At 49.5% G+C, this 25,294-nt stretch overlaps 1 protein-coding gene across 12 annotated transcripts in view; it reads left to right on the forward strand.

Annotated features, from left to right (window-relative positions):
• The window catches only part of ADGRB1 (adhesion G protein-coupled receptor B1), a 283,514-nt gene that overhangs the window by 78,541 nt on the left and 179,679 nt on the right, over positions 1 to 25,294 (forward strand). For all 12 annotated transcript variants that reach the window (XM_032134553.1, XM_032134548.1, XM_032134575.1 and 9 more), the window contains one exon: positions 1,297 to 2,216. In XM_032134553.1, the coding sequence (XP_031990444.1) occupies positions 1,469 to 2,216 (748 nt within the window). In that variant the 5' untranslated portion in view covers positions 1,297 to 1,468. The remainder of the gene's footprint in view (positions 1 to 1,296; positions 2,217 to 25,294) is intronic.

Here is a 25,294-nt window from a genome sequence, read left to right on the forward strand (position 1 = left end):
GATTTTCTCTACCTGGGGTGAGCTGAGAGGGGAGGAAGGGAAAAAGGTTGGAAAGTGGGAAGGAAAAGGCCCCATGGCTGTGTCATCAGCAGTGGAGAAATCCTGCCCTACTCTCCGGGGGTCTGCCCCTCCTGCAGCTGTTATCAGTGCCCGTCCCCAAACCTGGGGGTGGACACAGATGGGAGTCCATGATGAGGAAAGTCCTGCTACTGATCCTGTTTTCCTTTCTCTCTTCTCTCCTGCAAAGAGAGGAGATGGAGGGAAGGGGATGTAGGAGAGTCTTTTGTTGGGGTAAGAAAGAGGGAGATTTACACGAGTGCAGAGGATCCTCTTTGTCATGGAGGGGGAACAGGGCTCTGGGCTGAAGGAGGAATCTGGGCTAGAGAGGGTTGCAGGGAATGCGTCCTTAGGGTATTGCAGGGTGGATTCTACTCTGGATGAAGGGTTTTGGGGGCTGAAGGAGGCCCTGGGACTGGCACAGAGGGCTCTCACTCTCTGCAGATGCTCTGAGCCTGGCTACAGCACCACGGGCTTTGGGGTGTCCTGCACTCAGGGGTGGAAGGAGGGGTGGCTGCCTGGTGTGGGAAGACATAAAATCTGCCTCTTTGGCCCTTTTTTGCTTGTGTGCTGGGCGTACAGCTCCATCCATTATTCTGCCTGGCCTCAGGGTTACACCAGTGCTGGGTTCCTGAACAACAGTTCCCTTCCCTGCACTGCTTTGGTGGAAAGGAGAGAGAAAAGGAGAGACATAAAGAAGCTAAAAACCAACTGCTGGCAGAGGGAAGAGAGGAGGCAGAGCCTAGCTGGCCATGCTGACCTCCAGCCCACCCTCCCCAGGTGCAGCCTGAAATCTGAGTTGAACCAGCATCCTGGCTCACTTGGGATGGAGAGAGCTGGAGACTCCCTAACCCAGAGACCAATCCTGTTTTCTTTGGGGAGATGGTTAAAATTCACAGCCAAGGCTCTGCTGGCTCAGCAGAGGGATCTGCATGGGCAGAGGGCACTGGGAAGGACAGCAGGTCACAGCTGTGTCCACCCCGGGTCAGTCACAGTTGGGCCCCTCCTGGGGGTTAGGACACCCCAAGGATGGGATCACCCCCAAACCAAGTGTGGGAATGGTGATGTGGGGCTGCATCTTCCCCCCGTGAGAAGTGCTGGGACTGGGAGTGCTGTGTGGGTTCTCAGCCTTGTGAAGGGTTAATAAAAACAACAACAACAAAACATCGCCAAAAACCCCAAATCCCAAATCTCTTCTCTTTCTCTCCCCCTCCTCCTTCCCTTCCCTGTTTTTTCCAGGTGTTGTTTATGGCCACAGGAGGGAGCTCAAATCCAGACATGGGAGGATCAGCTTGATTTCAGATCCAGAGCCTCTTAAACTCTGCTTTTCCTCTAAGCTGGTCCCTGTTATGTCCAGGATCTGGCACCTGCTTGACATTTACTTTGAGTTCCAGAGGACCAGAGACCTAGGATGAGGAGCATTGGATCCGCCCTGAACCTGCTTTTGGTATCGCCACTCTACTTTGTGTGGACCGTGGTCGCTCTGGACCTGGCACAAACTCCCTGCACCACTTTGGTCCAAGGGAAATTCTTTGGGTATTTCTCCTCCTTCGCCGTCTTCCCACTGAACTCCTCTCTCTGCTCTTGGATTATCCAGAACCCCGACCCTCGCAGGTACACTTTGTACATGAAGATCCTCAAACCCTCCGGCGTATGTGACCACCAGCACATCCGCACCTACCAGTTCGACTCCTTCCTGGAGTCCACCCGCACCTACCTGGGCATGGAGAGCTTTGACGATGTGTTGAAGCTCTGCGATGGCTCCACCCGCTTTGCCTTCCTCCAGTCCAACAAACAATTCCTGCAGATGAAGCAGACGGCCCCGCCGGGCGTGGACACCTGGCCCATGCGGTGGAAGCCCACCAAGGCTCAGGAGAGGGACTTCTCGGTGGAATATCTGGTGGTGGGCAACAGGAACCCCAGCAAAGCCGCCTGCCAGATGCTCTGCAAGTGGCTGGATGCCTGCTTGGCCATCAGCAGCAGCTCCCACCCGTGTGGCATCATGCAGACCCCGTGCTCCTGCTCGGGAGGGGAGGTCCTGGATCAGGCCAGCGAGATCCTGGGGTTCACCAGGAAGAAGGAAGATTGCTACAAGGATGGAATTTACCTGGAGAACTGCGTGAGCAGCCCTAAGGACAGCAATGGAGCGGAGTTCCCGGGTGAGTGGAGGGTGGCCGGGGGGTGCTGGGGAGGGAGGGCTGGTTGGGCTCTCCTCTCACAGGTCTCACACTGTCCCCGTCACCTCTGTGTCCGTATCTGTGGATGCCTGGCATGGAAACCTCATTTCCCAATCAACAGGCAGGTCAGAGAACCCTCCAAGGCTCTTTATGAGCCTGCGACTGGAACTGAAAATCAGCTGCCCCTAAATACTCCCCAAGTTGTTTTGTTCATCCTTGGGGTTTGTTCATTGCTTGTTTTACTCCTGCAGCCTCCGAGCTGCTGAGGGGGAGCTTCTTACCTGAGGCTGAGCAGTTTTCCAACATAATTACAGATGTCCTAGAAAAGGCAGGATCCAAGGTACCTCCCGAGGCAGGCTGCTCTCAGCAGCCCTATCAACCACTTTAATTTCTAGGGAAAACTTAATTCCTGGATCTGTTTCGCGGGGATGGCAACAGAAGGCACTCTCGTTTTGTTCTCAGCTTCGTTTTCCTTCTGGAGGCTTTCAGGAAGAAAACTCACCACGCTGCTTCCAGGGGATTGCTCGGTGCCTTTGCTGTGGCTTGTTCCTCAGATATGTCACTGGGTTTTGATTGAGGTCTTGAGTATGGTGTGGGCTGGGAAGGGACGGGGAGGTGGGAGAGGCATGACAAAAAGGTCTGTGAATCAAGGTGGGATGGTCCTGAGGTCTGATCTTGGTCTGGGGAGGGAAGTGCTCCTTCCAGAGACCTGACACAGCCAGGGAAAAAGCAGACAGAAAGGACTCGGGGGGTTGGAAAGTGAAGCTTTTTTCTCACTACCTGTGTCAGGTCTGCTCTGGGGTGTTTATTCTCAGCTCCCACCCCACCTGCCAGCATGCAGGTTACGTAAAGCAGAGGTGTGATGCTAAATAGGAATCCAGGTGGCAGGGAATGGAGCTTCCAGTTCCGTGAGCCTCAGACCCACAGCTGACCCTCACCCCAAGATCTCATCTTCTTCAGGTGCTGGACTGAAATGTCCTCTGCCACCAGCAGAAAGTTGACATCTGTCTGGGTCACGAATTTGGGGATCCTTCCTGACTTTTCCACCCCAACTGAGGGTGGAATTTCTCAGGGTTGAGGGGAAGAGGCCAGATTAGCTTGCAGTAGGAAGGAGGTGGCTGGGCACAGATCCAGGCTGTGCAGAGTGATTTTCCTGCAGCCTGCACCTGGCATTAGCTGAGAGATTAGGATATGATCAGGTACTCGTGCTTTCGTCAGTGTATTTTGCAGGAGATTTTGTTCCTCGCTGATCTGTGAATCAATACATGAAGGCACAGCCGAGCCATAAATCCTGCAAATTAGTTCTTCAGCCGTGCCTCCCTCCCTGGCCACGAACACAAGACTCCCCAGATTTGGGTTTAGTTTTTTTTTTTTTTTTTTTTTTTTTTTTGCAATGCCCTTTTCTCCTGTGTGAACAGCTCGTGAGGAGCCTCCTCGGAGTTCAGTCATGTGTCATGCCTGGAATTTGCTGATTGGGTGATTTATGCATTCCACCCAAGCAGTGTGACCTTTCTCACTGCAACCAAAGGTGAAATTTGAAATAAGATTTTCAGCAAATCCTGAAGCATTCAAGCTTAATATTGGCTTTTGTAGGGATCTCTCCTAGTCCAGCTCGAGTGCCCGAATGTTCCCACAAAGTAAATATGAAAGAGGCTCAAGGGTGGCTGAATCAAAATCCTTTTTGGGTGTCAAATATTTGTAGAGTGGAGATAATTTTTCTGCTGGCTGCTCACATCTGCTCCATATTGAAGACAGGGAATTATCGTCTGTGCTGGTGGGATGCCATCCACACAGCAACGATGCTTGCAGGGTGCCCGGGCTCTCCATGTGCTGCTCTGTCTGTCACTGTGTCTGTTTTGATTTATGCAAAGGCTTGATCAGGAAGATGGAGGCGAGATCCAATTTGGACAGGGAGTCAGCAATCCCTTAACAGCATTTTGTGGGTGGAATATTTTGATAGGGTTCCTGATTTCCAAGTGCTGATGCTGGTTATTGCACTCGTTGCTGTTCTGATTGTATTTGTAGCGGGTTTTTTTCCAACAAGCCTTTTTATTTTTTTTTATTATCATCGCTATTTTTCCCTCCCTGCTGCTTTCTGAGTCATTTGTTGTTTCTGGGCCTGTCTTAACACTTTCATCTTGGAACAAGTGGGCATGTGTGAGTTGTACTAATCTACTCTGATGACTTTAAAGGCACAAAAAGGAATTTGGAATTCCATGGCAGGGGTTGGAATGAGATGATCTTTGAGGTCCCTTCCAACTCAAACCACCCTTTGAATTGCCAGATACCCAGATACCATCCTGAAATATGAAACTTGACTTTCCCTAATGTGCCTTTTTATTCCTTGGGTATTTCCAAAGCGAATGGATGGGTGCAAATCTACAACGAGGTGTTGCCTTGGACACAGCTGTGCTTTGGCTCACGGTCTGTGGGTGAGATCCCTGTGAAAAGCTTCGCTCCAAGAGGATCCAGAACTATAGGGGCAACAAGAGCTCCAGAACTACAGGGACACTCAAGAAAACATAACTGACAGACTGTTTGCACTCATGGCCAGTGATTTTACACCTGGTTCGGGTGCACAGGGAAATTTATGACCATTTATTGAGGGACTTCCCAAAGAAACTCTGCCAAAGTGACCCTGTCTTATCTGCAGCACCTGTTCTTCAGTGTCTGGAGGAAGGAGAAACTGCTCCAAATTTGCTTCCCAGGTTTAGTGAGACGCTCTTTGTGCTCACTGTCCCACACAGATATTTCAGAGGGTACAGCAGGCAGTGGTGGGTTGCAGAAGAATCCCTCAGGTTATCCCTCAGATATTTTGGTCTTCCTGCACATGGAGCTTGTCCTGGTGATCAGCAGGACATGCTTTGAAATCTTGGGCAGCTGCCTCCAGCTGCTACTCCAGGGAGGCTTGAACTGGGATTGTTTTCCAGGAGAAGACAATTCAACAGGGGAACTGTTGATAACTGGCCGCTATCAGATCTCCCTTGGCTGACTCAGGAAATGTGGGAAGAAGGCAGAGGTTTGTTTGTAGGTGCCTGTGTTTAGATGTAAATCCTGGTTTTGGTATGCAAATTGGTATTTCTTGAATAAGTTTGTGGTGCAAGAGCAGGAGACTGAAGAAGGGAAAACCTCCTGAAGTGCTGGGTATTGGTTCTTCGGGGTCTGAAAATGCTTGTGACCCTCCCAAATGTCAGCTGGCTTCTGTAATCGGAGCTGGAGCTTTAAAAGGGATGACGATGTGACCCTGTAATGAGAGAAGGTTAAATGTGTGCTTAAGTGCTGTGCTGAGTTAGGCACTTAATGAATGTCTAATTAGTCTTGTCTCCACGTGAGCTGTTCCTGGAAGGCCATTGCAGTGCTGTCACATTTTGGTGGCCCAAAGAGGCAAACATCATTCTCTGGTCCTTTTGCTCTTCTTGTTCCCATCTTAGGGGGATCCAGGATGCTGACTGTAAATCAAGGCTAAAAGTGTCCTCAAAATATATTATTTGTTTCATGATAAATCAGGTGGCTCCAGGGCTGGAGGGGTTTTTATAATGCTAGACTGAAGCGCTGAGGATTTTTCCTGCCTTTCTTGCTAAATTTTCCCTTCTTTTGCCATCCTCATTGCTCTGAACAAAATCAAATCCCCCTTCCTCACACATGCTCATCATTTCTGTTTTGTTCGTGGTGTTTCATCTTCCACTTTTAGATGCTTTTCCACCTCTGTAACCTTGATTAAGATGTCTCAGAGTGTCTGATCTCTGTTTGGAGAGGCCCAAGAACAAATTCCTTCTTAACCTCTGCTGCATTAAGTAAGCTGGACTCCATAAATCTCTCACTGCAGGACACACCCTCCAAACCTCTCTTGTTGTTGGGAAGTTTCACTTCATTTTTGGGCAGCTGTTTGGTAAAAACATGCTTTGGTCTCCTCAGGAGGGCTGAGCCTCTGCCTGGATTTGTGGCCGAGTGGCTCCTGAATGGGGTCCATGGTGTGGAAGAGGAACCAGAGGCACAGAAATGAATCAATTCCCACCCTCCCTGCTGCAGAAATCATCTTGGGTGGCACAGCTCCCCTCACCTCGAATCTCCAATCTCTCCCAGGGCAGAGATAACCTGATAAGTCATTACTATGTTTGAGATGGGCTTTAGCGGCCATGAAAGCTCCAGAGATTGATAAAGAGCTGTGAGTAATTGCCCAGGGGCAGATCTCAAACCTCTCCTTGATATCTTCAGCTCTTTATGACACACTCACTCTTCCTCCAGCAAGAATCCCCCAGCCCTGAGCAGCTGAGCTTGCAGACAGAGGTGTTTGGCTTTGGTTTGGCCTCGGGTTTGGATTTGCCAATGAAACAGCAAAGGGATTTGGGTGAGTGCATTTTCACTGCCTCTCTGGAAGGTGTGCAGTGTTCCAGCTCCTCGCTTCTCCACCTGTGTTTGTCCCTGTTGTCTGATCTGGACACCCCTGAAAGCGGAGGTTGTATGGGGTGAGAGATCAACAGCAAAACACGGGGCAAGGAAGCACTGATTTCTGCTCATGTGTAAAATTTTCCTGTGTAAACTGCTGAAATCATTGGAGATTTCACCTGACATCCCCCCCAGCTTTAGTCCAAATTTCAGCAGCTGACAAGACCTGATACTCCTTCCCAGTTCCTGGAGGAGGAGGAGGAGGTTGAACAGAGCCTGGCATGTGGCAAAGAGGTCACCTTGTCACCTGCAGCGAATCCCCACTGCACCCATATGGGCAGCTCCTGGCAGGAATGTCCCTCTTGCCTGTGGTCACAGGGTGCTTATGGATGAGGCAAATGTGGGGAGCTCCTCCCTGGGCGCTGGAACGGGGTGTTCTGGCTCAGTTTGAACACTCAGGTCTTTCTGACCTGCATGAGCCCTGCCTGCCCCACTGTTCTCCTCTGGGATTGTCAAAGACTTTGCAGATGGAATGGAATGGAATGGAATGGAATAGAATAGAATAGAATAGAATAGAAGTATTTTCAGTTGGAAAAGACCTGCAATGATTATCTAGTCCCACTGCCTGACCAAAAGTTTAAATAAGGGCATTGTCCAAATACTTCTTAAGCACTGATAGGGATGGGACATCGACCACCTCTCTAAAAAACCTGTTCTGATTTTTGACCACCCTCTCAGTGAACAAAGCCTTCTTAATGTCCAGCCCACAGCTCCCCTGGTGCAGTTGGAAGCATTCCCACACGTCCATCCCATCACGGGACCCCAGGGAGAATTAGGCGTGAGCACAGGAGTGCCGGAGTGCTGTGAGCACGCAGCAGCACTGTGAAGTGCCAGGGCAGAAATTCCCCGTGTACCGGCTGCTTTCAGCACTAAATCCAGCCCCGCGTGTGTCTGTACGGAGATGGGGTGGAGAAAAACGAGCAGAGCAAAGCGATCAGTTCCACTGTGAACCCAACAGCTTGTGGACATGATCACAACGCAGAAACATCAGCAATTACCGGCTCAATGCGCTGTCTTTGTCGCAGGGAGACCAAAGGTGGAATTTACATCCGGTTGCCGAGGGAGTTTCACAGGCAGCTACTCCCATTATTGCGACGGGGACTTTTACGGGTAATTTAATGAGTGGCAGCCCGGTGAAAGGCTCAGCTTTTCAGTTTGCCCTTTTTTTCTCTCTCTCTTTTTTTTTAATTTTCGATTTTTTAACATCCTGTCGTATTCAGGTTCCATAGCAGTCACCCCAAAATGTTTTATATGGGAGTACAAAGTGAAATTAAGGTGCAGGGAAACACCAACACCAGAGTCAAAATCATCACATCTCCAGAGTAGTTTTCCATCTACAACTGCAGAAAATGAGGGTGATGGTGCTGACACTTCAAAGGGAGGGTGCACAGAGGGATTCCTGTCCATTTTCACCACTTATCCCAAATATCTGGCCCTTTTCACCACCCATCCTGAATATCTGATGTATTTAGGTAATGGGAGCAGGCTGAAAAATGGAAAATATTTTCTGTAAGAGGAACTGGATCCATGGAGATTTTTAGCTGTTTGATTCACCTGTGCAGCGCCTTAACTCTCTGGATTTCCTTGGCACTGAGCTCCGACCTGGTGGATCCCAACTCTCACAGCTGATAGAGCTCTGGGATTCCTTCAGGTTTCCTTTAAAGGGACTTCTCCCATTTTCGCTGCTGGCTTCCTCTATCCAGGTGCAAAAGACTTTGGGTAGAGCCAGGACTTAGCAGAGATGATGTCTAGCCAAGCTGCCTGCGAGATTCAGCAGATCCAGGGGGGAAGAAGGGCTCTGTGTCATTTTCAGCACTAAATGCTCTTATGTAGCACTAAATGCACTTATTTCCCAGAGAAGTTGTGGACTCCCCATCCCTGGAAGTGCTCAAGGCCAGGATGGATGGGACCCTGAGCAACCTGGCCTAGAGGAAGGTGTCCCTGTCTGTGGCAGGGGGTTGGAATGCATCAATCTTTAGGGTTCTTTCCAACCTTCTGTTGGAAATGATACAAAGTTTAAAATTTTTTATGTAACTTTAGTCAATTTTGTTCGCTTTTGCCCCGGGGGAAAGGAGTTGAAGTTTCTTTTCAGGGAACTGTTCCACCAGGCGAGGGCTGATGAGCTGAACATCTCAACAGACTGGGGGTAGCAGAGAAGATACACAAAAGATGACAACCATAAACCACCATTAAAGAACTCCAAAGATCACCCCTGGCATGGTCTGAGACCCCTGGTCTGGAAAAAGAGAGATAAAAGAACCCAAGAATGAGAACCTAATTAGCATCAGAGGCAAAGAAATCTGTATCCAATAGGAACCCAAATACTAAGAACTGCACTACTTGGGACCAATGAGCATTGAACCAATAAATTTCTATGAGTTTTGACGGTATGTGAAAAATCAACTAAAATTCCTGTGCGATTGAATGATTTTCTCTGCACAACCCAGCTATGTGTGGATGAAATGATTTCTGTTGCACATCCTGGCCAGAACAACATCCTGGCCAGAACAAAGTAATGCCTCGATTCTCCGACACTAAAAATGCTGTTGGAGAGTTTTTTGTTTTTTTCCACGGTTTCGGTGGCACTTCCAGAGCATCACCAACACCACTGTAGCTTCATCTCTTTTCCCATATCTTCCCATTCTTACAATCAGTGAAATTTTGACAGCATCTACGGGTGTTGATTCTATCTCCTGCAAGTCCCTCGTTCCCCAGGACAGTCCTGGAGCAAGCCCGGGATAAACAGGTTAGAAAACTGGTTTGGAATTCTCAGCAAGCATCCTGGGGAGGACTCAGCAACTGCGTGTCCCAGGAGTGGCTCTGCCAATGTCACCTCCAGCCGCTGAATCTCCTTTTGGCACACTCTCTTCTTGCAGACAACAATCCGATACTGAAATCCCATCTTTTATCCTTCAGCGCGGTGAGACAGCCAGGCTGGGAAAGGACGTCCTTTAGCACACCAGAACTGCAGATCTGTTGAGTTTAAATATATTTCTTTGTGTTCCCTGGCTCGAGTTTCAATAGAGCGATAATTGCCACACACCTCATTAAGCTGAATGCTCTCAATAGGTCTTGAGCGGTCCGTGTCATTAAACAAACAGTTACTGACTTGGGATCTGCCCAGTGTTTAGAAGCTGTAAAGAAGGGACCTGGAGGCTGTGAAAGCTGCAGCTCCAGCTTCCCGAAGAAACTGGGCTGCCCTGTCAGCGTGGCTGCTTTATCCCGCTGTTTCTGGGGCACTTTGAGGAGTCTGATCCTTCCCTGTGTCCTGAGGCAGGAATGCAATTACTGGTGCAAGTCTCTGGCTTTGTCGCCTTGCCTGGATGAAGAGGGGGATACCCTGGTCTCTGCCAGTCTGGATTTTGGGATTTGGAAGCTGACACTTCCATATTTGTTTGTTTTGAGGACAAGAGTTCAGGTATATTTGTTTTGAGGGTGCCCAAACCAGAGAAAGGTGATAAAATTCAGTGTATGGCACTGAAACAGGAGAAACAGCTGGGAGCAGGGGTGCTGACACTATTTTTCTGGTTCTTCTCCTGAATCTGAAGTCTGAAGGACCAAGATGCAAGGTTTTGGCCCCTCAGCTTTTGTTAAGACCCCAAGACTGATCAGAAAACGACCTACCCTGAGATTCTGCTTCAGGATCTACTGGAGGCCAAGATAGGACAAGGGGAATGGTGATTCCACCACATGTCCCTGTTTAATCTGCTCTCCCAGATTAAACCCATCCTCATGGAAGGCTTTATCCAGTGATCTGTGTGCATTTCATTGCAGGTCTGTATCCCAAGTGCCTGCCGGATGAAATTGAGGGTTAGTTTTCGTATCCCCTTCCCATAACTTAACTAAACTTGTGACCAAGACTGTCAACAGAATCCCATTCCTACCAACTCTGGTCAGAAGTAGAGGTGTGGAGGAAAGGCGTTGCAGGGCATGTGCCATGGGGATGGATGACCAGGACAGGTTCAGGTTGGCCATTAGACCTCCATAAGTGTCCAGCCCAGAGTTCAGGAGGGCAAGGAAGCAGTTTAAGTGTGCACAGAGCTTCACGGCTTTAGAATTAGTGCCCTGTGAGGCAACCAGGCCAAAAGTCAGGGATGCTGTGCATGTGAATGTACCCACAGGCAGGATTGTCCTGGTGTAGGGAGATGCCAGACACTCCAGTCTCCATGAACAGTTCCAGTCCATGAGGATCACAGAATCAGAGTGGGTTGGGTTGGAGAGGATTTTCAAGATCTCTCATTCCAAACCCCTGCCATGGGCAGGGACACCTTCCGCTATTCCAGTTGCTCCAAGCCCCATCCAACCTGGCTTTGAACACTTCCAGGGGTGGGGCAGCCACCAGTTCTCTGGGTAGTTGTGCTTGATGGCAGCAGTTCTGGATGGTACCAGCTTGCTCTTGATGCCCATTAACCTGGGACTGGGACTAAATAATCTCTACAGCCCTGGATTAAAGAGGTGTTTGCACCAGAATTCCAGTTGTGGACATGCTGGGAAAGATCATAATGGGCATTCCTGGGAGAAAAACACCCAGGAAGATGTGTCAGAGCTGCTGTTCACAGCTGGTTTTATTCAACACTTGTCTTCTACCCTTTTAGCAAGGGTCAGTCAAAGGATCATAAGTAAATTGACTGATGACAATTTCTGCCCACAAAATCCTCTCCCTTTCATACCCTTTCTTTCTCCATTGTTTAGTTTGCTGGGTTTAGTTGTTTATTTTTCATTTTAATGTCCTGCTTGGCAGGAATTCATAGAATCATGGAAAGGTTTGGGTTGGAAGGGACCTTAAACATCATCATCTCATCCCAGCCCCCTGCCACGGGCAGGGACATCTTCCACTAGACCAGGTGTCTCAGAATCCCAGCCAACCTGGCCTTGGACACTTTCAGGGATGGGGCATCCACCAGTTCTCTGGGCAACTTGTAGCCTTCTCTTCTCCAGGCTGAAGAATCCCAACTCTCCCAGCCTGTTTTCATAAGAGAGGTGCTCCAGCCCTCTGAGCATCCTCTTTAGGGTCAGCTAAGATCAACGAGTGGTGCTGTGACCTGAGACCAGTGATGTTTGTAAGAGGAAGGCCAACAGAAGGCAGCAGAGGAGCTGCTCAGGGGGATGTCTGGGTTGCTGGGGGGGCACTTGATGAAGAAGAGAAGATGCAGGGACCAGGAGAGTCCCCAGGTAACCATATAGAAGTAGTTAAGGAGACTGCTTTTTGTGCTTCTCTGCTTTTGGGCCATGGAGGAGCCCAGGAGGCCTCTTTGGGCAGTTCAACCAGCTGCCTCCATGGGCCCACCACAGCTGAGGAATCATCAAGGAGAAAACAGACCTTGTGGGAGAGCCACGTTGGATTCCACCCACTGCCAGGGCAGGGATGGCTTTCCTGGCTCAGCAGATTCACCATATTTCCCCTCTGCCCAGTCCCTTCCCTGCTGCCAGCCCTGGTGTCCCTGTCCCAGCTCAGCAGTGCCATGTTCTAGCCTGTTGTCACTGGAGCTGGTGGAATGTTCAGTGTGAGTTTTATTTTGGCATAATCTGTTGCCTTTTGCTTGCTTCAGGGCAGAGGAAGAGAAGAGTTGAAGCTTTTCCAAGCCTTTAAACACCACGACCAACCATCCCCACTCCTGAGCCTGCTGGATTGGCCCCCAGCTTGGCACTAGAGCGTCCCTTCTTAAAAACAGAGCTCTGTGATGACTGGGAAGGATGAAATTTCCTACCATGTGAAGTCCCATGTTCCTCTCCTGTGATAACTCCTCTCATTGCTGCTCGTATCCAAATCCTTCATAACCTTAATTTTTCAGCAATGCCTTTGGGATTGTCCTGTTACCAGCACCCTCCTGGGGCTTTTTCTGGACATAACATAAGATATCTGGAGTATTTCTGGCCTGGATTGGATGGTGGGCCAGGTAAACCAGTTAACTGCCGTACTAGGTATTATTTTGGTGAGTGAGATCACTTAGGCTGAGCTCACACTCACCAGAAACCTTCACAGACTGAGCATCCTTGGGGTGAGGCTGCCCTCAAACAGTGGTTGAAGGAATATAAATCAGACAGATAAACCCAGAAATCTCCTTTTCTTGGGGTTCTGCCTGGAATGAAAACCTGGGCCAGTGTTTTATCAGGTGTCCTGGAGCCCCTCCCTCATGGTCCTACTGGGTTAGTCTGGCTTTGGGGTTGCACTTCTCTCCTGGAGTTGGGGATGTTCTTGTGCTGGGTGAAGGAGGCAAAGAGAACTATGAGAAGCAAACAAAAAAATGCCAAGAGCAGCACAGGAGGAGATTTAGACTTTCCAATATGTACTGGGTGAGCTGGGTCACCCAGCTGGAGTGGGTCCTGCTCTCTGGAGAGGGCCTGGATGAGCAGAAGGTCTTAGAGAAATGCCATAAATAGGTCTGGAGACTTCAAAGGTTTGTGGAGGAGTGTTTGTCTTGCACCTTCTCTCTCTGGATCAGAAGTCCTCTCAGTGAGCCAGGGCAGGCACTGAGCACTCAAATAAATGCTTTTAATACCACAGAAGGAAAATAAAATAAGGGAAGAGGTGGTGGAGGAGGGAATGGTTGAAGCACAGAGTTGCCCCAGGGCACATCTCCAGTCAGGAATGTCCAGAGAGCCAGAGGCACGGGCACACAGCTGGGTCTGATGTGTGGATGTGCACACACAGGGGAATGTGGAGCCGGGCTGGGAGAGCTGGCAATGTCCAGCCTGGAGAAGAGAAGGCTCCAGGGAGACCTCAGAGCCCCTTCCAGGGCCTAAAGGGGCTCCAGGAGAGCTGGAGAGGGACTTTTTTGTAAGAGCATGTAGTGATAGGACAAGGAGGAATGGTCCTAAGATGAAGCAGGGAAGGTTTAGATTGGATATTAGGAAGGAATTCTTCCCTGTGAGGGTGGGGAGGCCCTGGCTCATGTTTTCCAGGGAAGCTGTGGCTGCCCCATCCCTGGAAGTATCCGAGGCCAGGTTGGAGGGGGCTTGGAGCAACCTGGGATAGTGGGAGGTGTCCCTGCCCATGGCAGGGGTTGGGACTAAACAGTTTTTAAAGTCTCTTCCAACATACCTATGAACAAATCCCAGTGCTGAGACCCCCGTGGGAAGCCCCAACATCCCATACACACAGACCCAGGATGGATGTGCTGCTTCCCAGTCAAGGGAGAGAGTCCGTGGAGACCCGCAGTGTGCAAACTCACTGCAGGAACAGGAGGCTGACTCATCCTTCAACCTTTCCCTGCTTCTCCCAAAATGTGCCATGAGGCCGATCTGTGCCTCCCGGTGCATTTCAGGAGGAGATGGATTTGTTTACACTTGTGGGATCCTTCCCATGAAAGTAGAAATTCTGTTACTCCGCCCAGAGCCAAAGCACACTGAGGGATTCCCCAGAGTGGCCTCAGAGCTTGGTGGGAAAGGACAATTCGCATGGCTTGGTGTTCTGAGGGGACAAAGGACTTGCTTTGAGGCTGCAGTCAGCCAAAGCTGTCCCCAAATCCCAAAAGAGTGAGGGACATGCATCCCCCTGCCCTGCCCTCCACAGCAAAGCCAGCACAGACTTCTGCTCCATAAAATGCTTTTAATCTGCTTTAAGTCCAGCTTGTGCTTGGCTGGTGGTTTGAACCACTCCTAGGGACCACCTGCTCTTCCCCAAAGCTCTCTCCACTCCCTGACGTGTGGCTTATCAAACGGAGATCTTGCAGCACCTACCCCTGCAGCATTCACACTGTTTTTTTGGAGGCTTTTACTGGAGAGTTGTGGTTTTGGAGACTTTTGGCTGCTCCTCAACTCCTTCCTTCCCCACATTCCAGCTCAGGTGTGGTACCTGTGCACAAGCCCCATGCAGGGTTTGAAATATACTCCTGACTCCCATATTTCCCATTCCTGTCTCCATTTTTCCACCCTGGGGCCGGTTTCCCCTCACACCAAGACCCTTGGATGTGTTTTTGAGGAGCGAAGTCCCTCCAAGGCGGGTGTTGCGATGCTGAGCTGCCTCTCCCTGTCCGGTTCTGCCGTGAGCTGCCTCGGTGCAGTGAATAATTGTGGCCATTCTGCTTTCGAGGACCATTCCACCAAGGAAGCCTTCGCTTCGGAAGGCAGCACTCACAGAAATGACAACTTTGTCTACCTCACGTTTTAATTAAAACTCCAAGTATTCGCCTTCACCCCCACTCCTTCCCTCCCCACCTTTTTCCATCCTGATCCTCCCGCTGCAAATGAACATCCAGTGTTACCTAGGGACAAAGCATTAATTCAGCAATTAAATCATTGAATGCTCCTCTGGCAAAATGAACTATCTCCTGCCTTTCTTGTGTTTTACCACTTTTTTTCCCCCCTTTTTTCCCCCCCCTATTCTTTCTTCTTCCCTCTGGTGAGATAAGGCTGTCATTCTTGAAAGCTGTTTTAAATATTCATGTTTTAATTAATGGACTTTATTGCATGAACTCTATATAAGTTAATAAAAAAGACTGCCTGAGGCACAACACATTTTTTTTTTCCTGTTGTTTGTTCTTGAAGGAAACTAAGAAATAAAAAGCTTAATATGTTCCTTCAATGAACATTAGAAAGATACACAGAAATGAGAGCCGTGGGTCATTTAGCCAGTGGGGTCTCCCCAACCACAGGCTCCTTAGGATGGTGGAGCAGGATGTAAATAAACGGGAATCTTGGAGGGACTGATCTCTTCAGGTTCTGCTGTGGACAGAGGAGGTCAGTGGGCTGCATCCAGAGGATGCACAACTGGAGATAGAGGCAGACCTGCAATTATCCAGCTGTCAAGAAAGCTGAAGAGGGACTTTTCACAAGGGCTTGTAGTGATGGCACAGGGGGGAACGGCCTTAAGTAGGAGGAGGGTGGACTTAGATTAAATATTGGGAAGAAATTCCTTGCTTTAAGGGTGGTGAGGCCCTGGCACAAGTTGCCCCAAGAAGTTGTGGACTCCCCATCCCTGGAAGTGTTCAAGGCTGGGTTGGACGGGGCTTGGAGCAGCCTGGGATAGCAGAAGGTGTCCCTGCCCATGGCAGGGGGTTGGAATGAGATGATCTTGAAGGTCCCTCCCAGCTCAAACCATTCTATGATCCTGTGATCAAGGGCCCTTCAGAGCTATGAGTGTTTGGGGCTGAAGAAAATCTTTGGCTGTACCTGGAAAGTGAATTCGTTGTTTTAGATGATTTTTTTGACAAAGTAAAACAGAAGGAAAGTCTGGACCAGCCACCTTGCCCAATACTTCTGGGCTGAAAAACCCAAATATTGATTGCACATTTCTGCTCTCGATTTTTGCTTTTATGGAAGGCAAACAAGCCAATAGAATGCATGAATTCATGAAACATCTGGTCTTGCCACTTATGTATTCTTGCCAAAAAAAGAAGAAAAATAATGTTAGTTTAAACTTCATTCCATGTGGGTGTTTTCTTGTGGCGCAGCATGCTGAAATTAGTTTTATCTTTGGAGTGTGTCATCTGTACTGCGTGACATGGGCTCAGCACCCAATTTAGCTTAGTCTTGTGATGAGAGGAGTCTAAGGATGCTGGTCCAGAACCTTGTAGGAGAGCCTAAGTTCTGATCCTGCATCTGCCCATGACCTTGAAGAAGTCAAGGCATTTTTGCACGTGATTTTCACCCTCCTATTCTTTTCTTCCTTTATTCTGACTCAGATCTTGAGAGCAATTGGCATTTTTTAGCAAGCAGATGTACAGTGCGGAGCACCAGCACTCCCTGAGCTGTTGTGATGATGGTTCTTAGCAAGACTGGCTAGAGTTAGTTGTAATAATCAATAAACACTCCAGTGGTCGGTGTGATTAAAGTCTGGTCATGGAGTCACTTCTCTACTAGGAAAAGAATAATCTCACAAATGATGACACCCTGGCATTTACTCTAGAAAGAGAGGGAATGTCTAGCATTGAAGGAGGCAGGTGGGTGGCACAGAGAAAATATCTCTGGTGGGCCAGTGTAGGTTTCCAGTGCTTCAGTCATAAAATAGGTTGTGCCCTGAGGATGCCTCTATCCATCACACCGATCACTCCATTTCCTGTCTGCCTAATACTGAATTTTTTCAGCCTAAATCAAGGAAGAACCAGAGTTCACCCTTTGCTGCCAAGGTGCAAAGGTGGGGTCACTCCTCAGCTGAGCGGAAGGGCTCTGATTTTACACCAGAAAAAGTCTCCATTCCATCTTCTGAAGGTGCTGTCACCTCCATGATGCTCCATTTGTGGAGGTGAAAACACTGGGCTGTGCTCTGGTCATGGCTGGGGCATCTGCTGCTGCTCTGGATGTGAGCCAAGGGTGAGCAAGTCAAGGTTATTCTCTGATAATGCATCCACACTCCTCACTCGTGCAGCAGCACAGCTGAAGGGGGTTCAACACAGGAGCTGGAGAGACCATTAAGAGGAGTGAGTGAGTCCAGAGTGAAAATTCTTGCTCACTACTCAAAAATCTTTACTGACAGCAGTGTGAGAGGCAGGAAAGCTCAGATTTGGGCAGATCAGGTAATGACAGGGATTCATTTGCCGGCACATATGTCCTAGGACGTGCCATTCTCCAAGCTCAGTTTGATCATAACCCTCATTACTGTATCTGGGACATCCACTGCAGTAAATGGCTTGCTGATCCCTTTGTGCCACGAGCTCTGTCTCTCAGATCTGATTTGAGCTGACTGACTGTGAGCAGCAGAGGAGCTCAGCTCTCATGTCCCTTGTGAGGCGGTGAGTAACTCCAGCTCTCCCCGGTGGAGAGGTTCATGTCTCATCAAGTCACCCTGAGCTCCCTGCTGAGCCAACAAAGGGCTGCTCGAGGATGTGGGTGGTGGGTGTGAGCGCAGGCCCTGACCTATACCAAAATAGGCCTCAGAGGGAAAGAGCCAGGATCTTTAGCAAGGAAACTGAATAGTGGATGTGCAGGATGAGGAGTGGTTTTGAGTGACATCTCAGTTTGAGGGCATCCTTGCACTGGCTCTAACTGAAATGATTATCTTTGGGATGAAATGGGGGTACCAAGGTCAGCCGTGAAGCCACCTGACCTTGCTGGCTCCTCTCCATTCCCTTTGCAAGAGAGGCTTTTCTGTGGGATCCATCTCTAAGGCCTGCAGCACAAGAGCACTGCAGGCAGAATGTTACTAAAGCCTGTGCATCCCAGGGTATTCCTCTACTGCTGAAACCATATCTGTCCACAGCACTAAAGCAAACAAAGAAATCAGTAAGTCAAATTGAAAAGAGGCTCTCAGTAAGTCTAAACCTTCAGGAGGTTTCCCCTTTCATGGTTGCTGAGATCTGCTCTCACATCACCCTCAGCAAATCTTCAGGTTATTCTCCTGCTTGCCCCCAGTTCATGATCATCCTCAGTCCCTGCCTGGAGGTTGCCTTCCCCACCCTCTCATTGCTGCCTTCTTTTCAAGCATGGCCTGTTATTAAAATGATGCCATCTGGAATCTTCCTTTCACACACCTTCCCATGCCTGTTTTAATTTGGATCTGGGCTTGGTGATGAGCTCTGGCTCACAGCAGGACAGAGATGTTTCTTCATCTGGGGTTAATGAGATCCAGCCCTTTGAGAAAGGGTGGAGCTTGTGCTGACACATCTGGTTCTGTTCCCACTTGGTTTGGACCAGCACTGGAAGCAGTTTCAGCCTCATTGCAGGTGATTTTCACACTGCAGGAAGGGCTGGGACCAGCTCACACAGCCCAGTGCACCGAGCCTCTCCTTTTTTTCCTCAGCAGCAACCACCTGCAACACTGGATGGGGAGCTGGTGTATCTTAAAATATAAAAAAACTAAGGTTTTTTAATCGCTTACTTGAGCTGATTTGCTGTGGCCATGCTGTTACAGGAGGGGTGATGCAGGATAAATGCTGGGGGTGCAAGCTGTGCACATGGAGGTGTATCCTTTGGTGCATTTCTGAATCCAAGTGAGCCAAAATCATCTTGGGCGGGCTCTGAGGAAGGTGCTTCCCCTCCTCTCTCTGAGCAAGGTCTTGCCCTCTCCCCCATCTCAGCACCAGCAATATTGCAGTGTGTGGTGAGTGACTCTGCTCATTGATCCAGCTGAAAACCAACTGCAGGAAAGAAAAACAGGAATGAGTTTGAAGTTGGATCCATGAGGGAGCCCAAAGCATGGAGCAACCCTTGAACTGTGAAAAAGGAGGCACAAGGATGGTGCCTCCTGGCACCAGCCTGCCCTGAGGTCTGGTTAAGCTGCCTGCAAAGCCCCAGCCCTTGGCTCTGCCCCTGCAGCTGAGTCACCGGCGGTCTCTTTTGTTTGCATTCAGTGTGGATCTTGTTAATTGGCTCTTTCATTCCTCTAATTAAATGTAAATGCGGAGTGGATCATTAAACAGGGATACAGGAGCCCTCTCTGAACAAAGCGGGTTTCAGCTGGAGGAAGAAGCACAGGAATCAGGTTTTCCTCTGCCCTTTTTACTCCAGGCCTCTCTGGTAGAGATGGTTTCCATCCCAAAGGAGCTTCCCTGCTCTTTTGCTGCTCAAGGCCTCCTCCTGTGGGTGTGAAAGGGATTTCCTGGTGACAACAGGATGCTCCAAAGCCAGAAGCAATGAGCCAAACCTGGCTGTCTTCCCTTTGCTTTGCAAGCTCGTGTGTTCCCTAGTTCTCCCTCCTGAATTTTACAGATTCCCCTGCTTGGATGCAGCATCCCCAAGGAGGTTTGGAGCAACTTCTTGGGGCACCTTCCTGGCACTGCCAGCCCTACTTTGTGCCAGGTCAGGTGTAATGGTGTTGACGGCCTGGCTTTGTCCTGGCAGAATCCTGCTGGCCAGGATGGAGGAGGGTTAAGCATTCCTTGCTGGAGCCTGTCTCTGACTCCTTGTGCTCGGCGGAGCAGTGACGCAGCCGCGCAGCGTGGCCAGATCTGTGGGCGATGGGAACAGATGGCATTTGCTCCTCTGAAAGCAAAGCTCTCCCTTCTCTCAGGGAGCAAAGTGATGTTTTCTTCCCCGCAGGGCTCAAATCTGTCCCTGGTGTGCTGCTCTTGGCCACCTCAGGGCATTAAAGAGAAGGGTTTTGCTCCTCTCGCTGATCAGTGTTGGATGCCCTGGATCCTGCTGGAAGCAGGGGGTGTGGGGGTGGATGGAGTGGGGTGATTGTCCAGGATGTTTTTCTGGAGCTGAGCAGGAATTCTGAATATGCAAGAGTGACCTGGCCCCAAACCTGAGTGGACTTCAAGGAGCTGAACTTGGCAGCTGGACACTCAGTCTGTGACCAGCTGGATCAGCTTCCTGGAAGAAGTTTGGATTTGGAGGCCATTTAGAGATGAACACCTGGCTTTCTATCATTATATGTGCTCCAGAGATTAATTTCTTCCCTGTGAGGGTGGTGAGGCCCTGGCACAGGTTGCCCAGAGAGGCCATCCCTTGGAGTGTCCAAGACCAGGTTGCACAAGGCTTGGAGCAACCTGGTCAAGCAGAAGGGGCTGGAATAGATGATCTTTGAGGTCTCTTCCAACCCAAACCATTCCATGTTCCTATAGGCACAGCTCCCCAAAGCATGGAGGCACAGGGAAAGGGCAGGTGATGCATATGCAGCAGAGTTCTGCAGATCCAGGTAATTCCCAATGGATGCATGGAGCCAGGGGGATAAAAAGGGTCTGGGGTTCTGGGTTAGAGGATTAAAGCCATGTCTGAGGCTGTGTGCTCATCTTTGGGGTTACCCCACAACATTTGGGAACAGCAGGAAGGGATGGAACATTTACCACGACCAGCTTAGGTCAATGTGTTTGTGGGGCCTCACTAGGAGAGAGAGCTCTGCCCTCCCAAATGCCACATCTCAGCCTAGGACAGAAGTTGCCATTTGGTTAAACGCAGCCACGCTGCAGAAGAAATGAGTTTGTCACATTGAATCAAGGCAGCAGGAAGAATTCCCAGACCCCGCGATGACTCTGAACCTATGTGGTGTCCCCTTCAGCGCTCCGCATCCCGGGAAGCCACAACCCCCTCCTGCAAGCCTGGTCCCGCGTCACATCCCATAAGGTTCCCTGGACCGAGGGGTGAGCTCAGGTCATGGGGAAGGGACTGGCTGGTTGGGTTTCTTTTTCTCCGGGATCCAGGGCGACCGGGAACACGCGGTTTTTCCTCCACTTTGCTTCCTCCCGCGCCGCGTTGGCCCCAAGGGGGCTTTGCCATTGTGCTCTCGCATGGCCTGGTGGGATAATTATCAGGGGGGTGAGGAGCCCAGGGAGGATCCATGGTGCCGTGGACAGCTCTCCCTGCTCCCAACCTGGAGGGAAGGGGGGGGGGAAGAAGCAGTTGACCTTTTTTTCTGCTTGGCTGTGCCCTGCTCCTCTGAGCAGATGCTGCTCTCACTCCAGGAGACACAACCACCAGGAGCTGAGCTCTGGAGCCAGGGCTCTGCAAAAGCAGCCTTTCCGAGGCCGCTGCTGATGGGGTGTGGGGTCCAACCCCTTCCATGAGGAGGGCTGATTGGATTTTATACCCGTCAAGAGCCTCTCCCTGGTCTCACTGTGATCATCACAGAGGAAAGGGACTTCTGGTCTCTGCTCGTGGGTCCCCAGCATATCTTTGGGCAAGAAATTTAATGTCTCTGTGCCTCAGTTTCCCCACATGAATAAAGGATTTAAATATCTTTAAGGCTTTCAGAGGGAGGTCAGTAGGAAAAAGCAATGTTTTTCTTTCTCACCTTCTCTACCTTGGTGTCTTTTTCTCTTTCATAGAATCACAGAATCATTGAATCATTAAGGCTGAAAAAGACTGCAAGACAATCAAATCCAACCTTCAACTGATCACCACCTTGCCCACTAAACCATATGGCAAAGTGCTAGGTCTACTCATTTGTTAAACACTCCCAGGGATGGTGACTCCAGCACTTCCCCGGGCAGCCTTTTCCAATGCTCAGCCACTCTTTCAGTCAAGAATTTTTTCCTGTTACCCAATCTGAACCTTCCCTAGATCAACTGGAGGCCATTTTGCCTTGTCCTATCACTTGTTGCTGGGGCTGTTTTCCTCCCTTTCCTTTCTTTATATTTTTTCCTTGCAATTCCCAGAAATGCCTACTCCCATCCAGGACTAGTGGAAGTGTCCTCTAAACCTTCAGAGGGCAAGAGGACCAAGGAAGAATTCTGCTGCCCCACTGCCTTGGGGTGTACCATGAACTGAACTTTTTACTGACTCATTCCCAGGAGTCCAAGTGCAAGAACAGAAATGTTTCTTTTCTTTCCAGAGCCTCAGATGGCTATTTGGGAGAAATTCTTCCCTGTGAGGGTGGTGAGGCCCTGGCACAGACTGCCCAGAGAAGCTGTGGCTTCTCCATCCCTGGAAGTGTCCACGGCCAGGTTGGATGGGCTTTGGAGCAACCTGGGATAGTGGAAGGTGTCCCTGCCCATGGCAGGAGAGTTGGAATGAGATGATAATCAAGGTCTCTTCCAAGCCAAACGAGGTGATCTTTAGGTCCCTTTCAGCCCAAGCCATTCCATGACTCTATGATTCACATTATAGAACTTTCATTCTATGATTCACATCACACATCTTTCATTTCCTTTTGAACCTTCTACTAATTCCTAATTAGACATGGGAGGATATTATCACCCACTTGAAAAGTCTTGTCTTAAATTTCCTGCCCTTTTACTTCTCCAAATCCATTAAAAATCTCCTCCTAACTCCCCCAGCAGTGACACACTTCCAGTTCTTGTCTTCCTGCTCCCCCTCAAAATGGGTCTAGCAGGAATGTCCCACACAGAACATTGAGTTCTAACATTTCCCTCTTTCACTTAAAAACACAGAAAAACCCAGATGCTTCCATGAAAAATTTGTCTTTTGGTCAGGAAGCAACTTAGATATTCTAACAGAAAGAGTTTTAGGGAACTCTTACCATCAAATGCCCTGATGAAACCTCTTTTCTCTGCTCTGTGCTGAGGTCTTGGCTCTGCTGCTTGGCTGGCACTGGATTTTTTTAGGGGGTTTTTGTGTGTTTGTTTTGTTTTGTTTTTCCTGCTCCTGAGTGAACTCCTTCACAGAGGCGCTGGAAAAGCATCTTCAGCCTGGAGATCCTGATTGCCTGGGATGTCAAAGTTCTGGAGCAATGACTGCTGGAGCATGGATTTCCCAAAACCACTGTCTGTTGGAAACTGGGCTGTTCCACATCAGAGTCAGCTGCACTTTAGTGCTGGTTAAAATAAGCTTTTATAGTCCTTCTTCCAGCACAGCTGTGTTGTGTCGCTGCTCTGCAAGCCATGGAAAGATGAAGTTCAGGAACAAAAATTCATATTATTCATTATTTATGAAGCTCTCATTCATCTTCTAAGATGCTGGTAGCTCTTCCATTTGAAGATTTTTAATCCTCACCAATGGTGTTGTTTCAGGATATTTATTTGTTTGTTTAACGTGTGTAGTGATAGGACAAGGGGAAATGACCTTAAGATGAAGTAGGACAGGTTTAGATTGGATATTGGGAAGAAATTGTTCCCTGTGAGGCTGGGGAGGCACTGGCACAGGGTGCCCAGAGAAGCTGTGGCTGCATCATCCCTAGAAATGTCCAAGGCCAGGCTGGACAGGGCTTGGAGCAACCTGGGATAGTGGAAGGTGGGTTGGAACATGATCTCTTCCAGCCCAAACCATGCTAGGATTCTATGATTCTCTGCTGGCTGGGGATTTGGGGAATGGTTTAGAACTTCTACCGGAAAAGCACAGTCCAGATGGAGCCCAGGGTAGCCAGGGAAGGGCCTGTGGCTGTTCCAGGGTGGGTGAGTTGGAGGGCTCGCTAGACAGGGAATGACTTATTCTTCCCACTTGTCCCCAGCCTGAACGATGTTCCTGTAAACTGATGCACAGAGAAACAGCACCAATAACAGCTGAAAATGTGCATCATTCCTACAGATTCCTGTCATGGCAACTGCAGGTTGGCTTTCCATGTTCCCTCTTCCCCCTCCAAAATCAGCTCCTGCTGTTCTCCAGACAGGGTGGGGATGCAAAAATCTGACTGAGCAAATCTGTCCCCAGACCAGTCTGAAATGTTCTGGAACACTGGGACCAGCCTTTCTAATTTTCTATATCAAGACTCAAGAATCGGAAACACCAGGCTTGTCCATCCCTAGGCAGGAACTACTCAACCCATCCCTAATCCTTGCTCAGTCCATCCCTAATAATCTGTTGTCCAAAACCAGTGAGGGAGCCACCACATCCAGACCTATTCCTGTGTCTCTTGGGTGTTTGGGATTATAAAAATTTTCCCCAGGTTGGATGGGGCTCTGAGCAACCCGAGCTGGTGGAAAGTGTCCCTGTCCATGGCAGAGAGGTTGGAATTAGATGATCTTTAAGTGGAATTAGATGATCTTTAAGTGGAATTAGATGGTCTTTAAGGTCCCTTCCCATCCAGGTGCTTGTTGTGGGGTCACCACATCTCGCGTGCTTTTTTCACAGCCTCCTTCAGGCAGAGAACATCTCAAAGTCAACATCTCAAAGCCTCCCCTCTCTCCCATGAAATCCTTGCTGGAGACTGTCACTGCTCCAGAGTTTGAGCTGCTGAACTTAAAAAGGAACAAAGGAGTTATTTGCAGGATACATGTTGGGAAGAGATTAAACCTGACAACTCAGCTACAGAGCCTTCCCCAGGCGAGGAGAATGTACAGAACTGAATTCTATTTTCCCTCTTCCCCAGATGCTGGAGGCAGGATCATCCCCTGAGTTCCTGGGTTTTAACCCCATTCTGCAGACACTCACTAAACAACCTCTCTCTGCTTAGTGAGGTCCCTCAGCGCTCAGCCTTCATGGTCATGGCTTGATCATTGGGTGGGGACTGGGAGGAAATGCCTGTTGCAAGGAGTCTTTCCCAATCTCAGCATTCCAGCCGGACAGGAGGGAGAGGGATTATGCTGGGTCAGTCACTGGGTCAGTCAGTGACTGCTCAGGACCAGTCAGGAACAGCCAGAGCTGCAGTGCTCCAGCCAAACAACTCAGCCTCCCCTTCCTGTTGCACCTCTAAACTCCATCTGAGCTTGGGCAAATGTCAGGCCAGAGTGACAATTCCTTGGTTCATGGAGGGTAAGGAAAAAGGAAGGCCAGGATGCTGGAAGGAGGTTGCCAAACTTTTCTACCTCACTCTAAAAAATTAGCCCTGATCTAAGCAGAATGATTGAAGCCTCTATTCCAGCTCTTCTCGGCTGAAGGAGCTTTAGTGAGGTGATCCTTATTTCCCAAACAGGTTCATTGAGATGCAGGGTGATGTTAGACAAAGAGACCATTTCTCATCTCCAGCGTCCCAGCTGAATGGTCTAACTGGTGCTAAGGCTTTAAGGACAGACTGACTCTTCCTCATCCCACAGATAGACTGCTCTCATTTGAAATGGTATTTTGGAGGTCCTCTAGGCTGCAGCCTGCCCAGGATGTCTCACAAAGACCAGGGCAATTGCTTCCCTCCTCCCGAGCTCTAGGCCGGGGGACATCCTCAAGCCCAGAGTGATCTGCATCGATTCTCCTCCCCCGGATGCCACAAAGGTTCTCTTTTGCAGATCGTTGTCTCCTTGGTAACTGAACTACATCAAATGACAACGGGCTGGAACTCATCATGCTGCAGAGCCCGAGCAGTGAGAGGGGAAGGAGGGGGAAGGATGGGGAAGGACGTGGGAAGCCTTGGTCTGGCTCGAGAGGAGCATCACACAGACGGGATTTTTCCCGGTTTCCAGCTCCTGCTA

The sequence above is a fragment of the Corvus moneduloides genome, chromosome 1 (genome assembly GCF_009650955.1).
Source record: "Corvus moneduloides isolate bCorMon1 chromosome 1, bCorMon1.pri, whole genome shotgun sequence".
In the NCBI taxonomy this organism is placed as follows: domain Eukaryota; kingdom Metazoa; phylum Chordata; class Aves; order Passeriformes; family Corvidae; genus Corvus; species Corvus moneduloides.